At 44.4% G+C, this 5,257-nt stretch overlaps 1 protein-coding gene across 1 annotated transcript; it reads right to left on the bottom strand.

The window, feature by feature from the left end:
- Positions 1-464: 464 nt before the first annotated feature.
- Positions 465-4,814, bottom strand: LOC131843520 (uncharacterized). Its single transcript, XM_059192183.1, has 3 exons — positions 4,179-4,814; positions 2,333-3,567; positions 465-2,286 (listed from the first exon to the last, which is right to left on the bottom strand). The coding sequence occupies exons 1-3, from the start codon at positions 4,812-4,814 to the stop codon at positions 465-467; spliced, it is 3,693 nt and encodes a 1,230-aa protein (XP_059048166.1).
- Positions 4,815-5,257: the final 443 nt, after the last annotated feature.

Here is a 5,257-nt window from a genome sequence, read left to right as displayed (position 1 = left end):
CTTCTCAAATGGTATTTTGCAGACTGCACCGCACGTTCCCAGAGGCCACCCATAGACGGGGAGGCACTAGGCAGAAACGAAAATTCGATTTTGTTCTGCAAGGCAAAGTTCTTTATCAAATCGGAGTTTTCAGCATCAATTAAGATCTTCTTCAGCTCGGTGGCAAGCAAGGGCTCGGTTAGCACCGGTGAAGTTGGTGCCACAATCGCAAAACAACCGTCTAGGACAGCCCCTACGACTAGTAAATCGCTTCAGGACATCTAGAAATGCATCTGTTGACATATCAAGAGCAAGTTCCAAATGGACGGCCTTGACTGCCATACAAATGAAAATGCACAGGTACGTTTTAACGATAGGTGCCTTGCGGAGAGCATAGGATTTGACCATAAAGGGACCGGCAAAGTCCATTCCGGTATTGTAGAAAACAGGAGAGGAGTTCACTCTTTCGGGGGGTAAATCGCCCATCAGAGGGGTAAAGATTTAGGTTTGGCTCTAAAACAGACAACACATTTAAAGATAATGGATCTGATCACTTGTCGAGCAGCCAAAATCCAATAGTCTGAGGACAGTGCGTATCGGACCTGTAAAGGACCTGCATGACCCAACCTAACGTGAGTATGGCGAATCAGCAAGGAAACTAAATGGTGTTTCTTAGGCAGTATGATAGGCGTAGGACTGTCCTCTGCATTAGACAGGCGACCACGTGCTCGAAGGAGACCAAATTCATCCAAGAAAGGAGAAAGTCGTCGTAACGCCAAAGAGGATGGGAGTTTTCCATTCTTAAGTCCAGACATGTCCTTACTAAAGGAGGAGAGTTGGATGTAGCGCATCACGTAATTGTGAGCATGATTGGAAAGCTCAGCAAAATTATGACGAACCGGGCGGTACCTAGGATGCCACTTAATAATGATCATAGTGACTCTCACGACCGTAGTCCAGGATGAAAAATTTGAAAACAATTCTGAGTCTTGCTCAAGGGACGCCAAGGCGTCGAACTGAGCCGTGTCAGGTTTCAATTCGAGGACATCGGGATCACGTATAGAATCATAGGAAGAGTTGGGCCAAGTGGTAATGTCCTGAGACAACCAGGGCGGACCAAGATGCCAGAGATCAAAGTTATTTAGAAACTGGACACAGTCGGCACCCCGCGAAGCCAGATCGGCGGGATTAGAGTCGCCAGGAACATGTCGCCACTGGGCGTCACCAACATAGTCCGAGATTTGAGCTACCCTGTTCGCTATGAATGTTTTTAGCATGTGAGGTGGGGTCTTGACCCACTGTAAAACAATAGTGGAGTCAGTCCATAACACAATACCAGAAATAGTGATATAAGGCTTAAATAGGTTTACATAATGATAAACGAGCTTTGACATGAGATGAGCGCCTTGTAGCTCAAGCCGAGGTATGGACACAGTCTTCAGAGGCGCAACCTTAGCCTTAGCAGTCAACAGTCGACAAGAAGTCGAACCTAGTATCGAACAACGTACATAGAGGCAAGCGGCATAACCTAACTGAGAGGCATCCGAAAAGGCATGAAGCTCAATGACATCTAACATGTTCAAAAAACGAGGGAATGTTATCTCACCCAAGTGAGATAACGAAGAATAATATTCCTCCCACTCCGCCACAAGGTTAGCCGGCAAGTGCTCATCCCAGCCTAGTGAGTTTCGCCATAAGGTCTGCATGAAGCATTTAGCTCTCATCACGATAGGCGAGATAAAACCACACGGGTCATACAAACGAGCAGTTTGCGACATGATTGAGCGCTTCGAGAGCGGGGATGGACAAGAGGAAACCATTTCATGCGTAGGATAAGACAATGTGTCCTGTACTGGATCCCAGGATAAACCAAGAATGCCATGAAAGTTATTGGGAGTTTGATCTTCCAAACAGATATCGTCCAACAGCGAGGAACAATTACTGGCCCATTTCTTTAGCACGAAGCCACCTCTGCCTAACAGCTCTACAAGCTCGGTCTTGAGGCGCCGGGCTTCAGCAAGAGTATTAGAACCACAGGCAAAGTCATCCACAAAAATATTAGCTTCCAATGCTCGTTTGGCTAGCGGAAAATCCATGCCTTCCTCCTGAGCAAGCTGCAGTAGACAGCGGATAGCTAAGTATGGAGCGCAAGTGGTACCATAAGTCACTGTGCGCAACGCATAGATGCTTATAGGATCAGTTCGGGTTTCACGCCACAATATGCATTGATATGCGGAATCCTCCGAACTAACTAATATCTGCCGGAACATCTGCTGGATATCAGCGCAGAACACAAAATTATACCTTCTAAACAACGTTAAGACATCACTTATTAATGACTGCAAACCCTTACCGGTCATCAAGGACATCATTCAGCGAATACCCCGTGCTAGACTTACAGCTAGCATCAAAAACTACACGGATTTTAGATTTATCTCCGTGTGTTCGGAATATGCCGTGGTGAGGGATGTAGTATTTAGGATAAGTGATATCCGTCACGAGTGACATATGTCCTTTATCAACGTAGTCTCGCATGAAATCGACATAAAGAGACTTAAAGGTAGGGTTAGAGTTAAACTTGCGTTCCAAGGCATGGAAACGCGAGAGAGCACTGTTAAAGGAGTTCCCCAGACGGGAGTCATGGTCAATCTTAAATGGTAGACTAATGACGAAGCGTCCTGAGGGAAGGCGAGTAGTTGTACGAACAAAATGTTCCTCGCAAAGCTTCTCCTCGTCAGTCACCAAATGCTCAACTTGAGGAGGCTCTTCAAGCTCCCAAAAACGATTAAAGGACTCAAATGAGTCGTGTTCGCCATCAAGGGAAGAAACTAGACATTGGGAATACATACAGTCCTGACTCAGACAAGAATCCAAAGGCAACTCAGCCACGGGCTGGAGTGCACCAGACTCGGTCATGGGACTCGATGAATTCACACATGTGAAATATGAAGCTTCATTGGCAATAGGCGCAGTGCCCATAAGCACAAATCCAAAGATAGTGGATACCGCCATGGGCAGGCCTTTTCCAAGAGGAAATATAGTGCCATTGAGAGAAGCTGCGACAAGCTCAGCATTGAGTAACAAATCCACCTTGGAAGGCTGTCCAAAGGTGGGGTCGCTCAGGACTAGATGCTTAGCGGCTTCGAAGACTTGGGGGGATATTGGCACACGTGGGGTGCACTGAGCGATTTGCGGTAATATATGGAATGTGTGGGACTCGGTAAGTACCTGCCCTCCTATATTAGCAACCGTCAACTTACAACATCCCTTCGAGGCCGGAGGTGTAGCCAGACCGATACCACAGACCTTGACCGAACTGTTAAAACGGTTCACACCTAGCTTCTGAGCACAGGCCTCGGATATAAAAGAGACTTGACTAGCGCTGTCTAATATAGCTCTAGCAATCAAAAACCTCTTAGGGTTCACTTGGACGCGGACCAGACAAGTGGCCATGAGCACGCTAGTAGACTTACTAGAAGCACTCACCGACATACTTTGTTGGGACCCAAGATCCTCCTTGGGCGGTGCAGCAGAAGGAGCAGGCAGGCTGGGTGGAGGCACAGGCTTCCCTCTCCAAAATGTAACAGGCTATGGTGGCGCGTAGAGCCACACGAGCTACAAGAAACAGTAGAATTACATGAGCCAACATGTTTAGAATTCAAACAAGATGTACATAACTTGGCATTTTTTATCAATTTGAAGCGTTCACGTGGTGATTGCACCAATAAGTGTGAACAGTCAGTCACGGAATGCTTATTCGAACAAATAGGACAAGTGCTATCATTGGAAGTAACCAAAGATGAAGCCGCCTTAGAAGACGTACTTAAGCTCTTATTAGGTTTAGGGATAGCTTTAGAATTAGCCTTCCCTTTAGAATTATTAGAATCGAAACTAGGCAGCTTACGAGAGGACATAGCTGATTCCTTATTTTGAGCTGTCTTCGTTAAAAAGTCAATAACATCCTTTGTAAGGGGATGATTTTCCAACTCATTAAGATGCTCTTCACATTTAAGGCGAAGCTTATCATCGAAATGAGAAAGCATATATCGTACATAAACACTTTCAAAAATATTAACATCGCTTAGTGACTTCAAATAGGCGTAATTAAGGTTAAATAAATCAACTAAATCCCTAATAGAGCTAGGAGAGTCTAAAGATACCTTAGGTAACTCTAATAGGTGTTGACAATATGAATTTACCATTAATTTGGAATTCTGATATCGTTCAGTCAAGGTGTCAATAGCCAACTGAAAATTCTGGTCGTCAATTGGCAAAAGGCTAATTTTTTGATAGGCGCTACCCTTCAAATGATTAAGTAAATAAACTAGCTTCTGCTTAGGAGTCAAAACAGGGTTATCAATAACCATGATTTTGAATTTAGAATAAAATTCATTAAACGCCGCTGGATCCTTCCCATCAAACGTGGGTAAAGACAGACGTGGTAAATCCGAAGATGACAACATACTTGAATTATTAATAGTTTGATTAAACTCACCCATAGTGGCTGAAGCAATTGTAGACGAAGCCATTGGTTTGGGCATAGCTCTGTTCAGAAACAATTCTGATTGTAGGCGTATGTCCTTAAATTTGGAGACAGCAGCTAGGAGTGTCTCTTCCTCCAATCCCTCCGGAAGCTGATCCATGTTAAGAAAGGTGTCAAGTTTATCCTCCAATTTCTCAAACTCCTCCTTGATGAGGGACTGGTAAATTGACAAATCATTAACAAAATACGGGCTTTTGTTATCCAATGCTAAGAGTTTCGTGACGAGGGATTCAAAAGCCACGAGATCCGTGGAGCAGATCCTATTGAATGCTGTCAACGTCCTTTTCGACATGATGACCGTTAAATATTAAGACAAATATAAAGACAAATATTAAGAAAATGAAGCTTAAAATTTGAACGAACGTCAAATTTGAAAGAACTAAAACACAAGGTTACGGGGGAGCAGGTTAGAACAACAGGTGAACTGATTCGAGAATCGATTATCGAACGGATGACTAACCCGATTCCTAGAACGGTTCGCAGAATGGTTCGACGGGTCCGTGAACAGAGAGAGTCCCGAACCTGCACGCGAAGACAAGTCTAGAAAGATAATCCTACACAGGGTCGGGGTTCGAATACAGGAAAGATCCGGTGGTTACCGTGCCCACGAGAGAGACTCCCTCCTAAACGAAACACACACGTAACAACAAGTATCATAAAATGAAATATTTTTCAAAACTGACCATTTCTATCTATCCGGAGCAAAAATGTGAATTAGAAAACATAAAAATCTCA

The sequence above is a fragment of the Achroia grisella genome, unplaced genomic scaffold (assembly GCF_030625045.1).
Source record: "Achroia grisella isolate CSIRO2021 unplaced genomic scaffold, CSIRO_AGI_Agris_v1 utg30914, whole genome shotgun sequence".
NCBI lineage: Eukaryota > Metazoa > Arthropoda > Insecta > Lepidoptera > Pyralidae > Achroia > Achroia grisella.
This window is presented reverse-complemented; position numbering and strand designations above follow the sequence as displayed.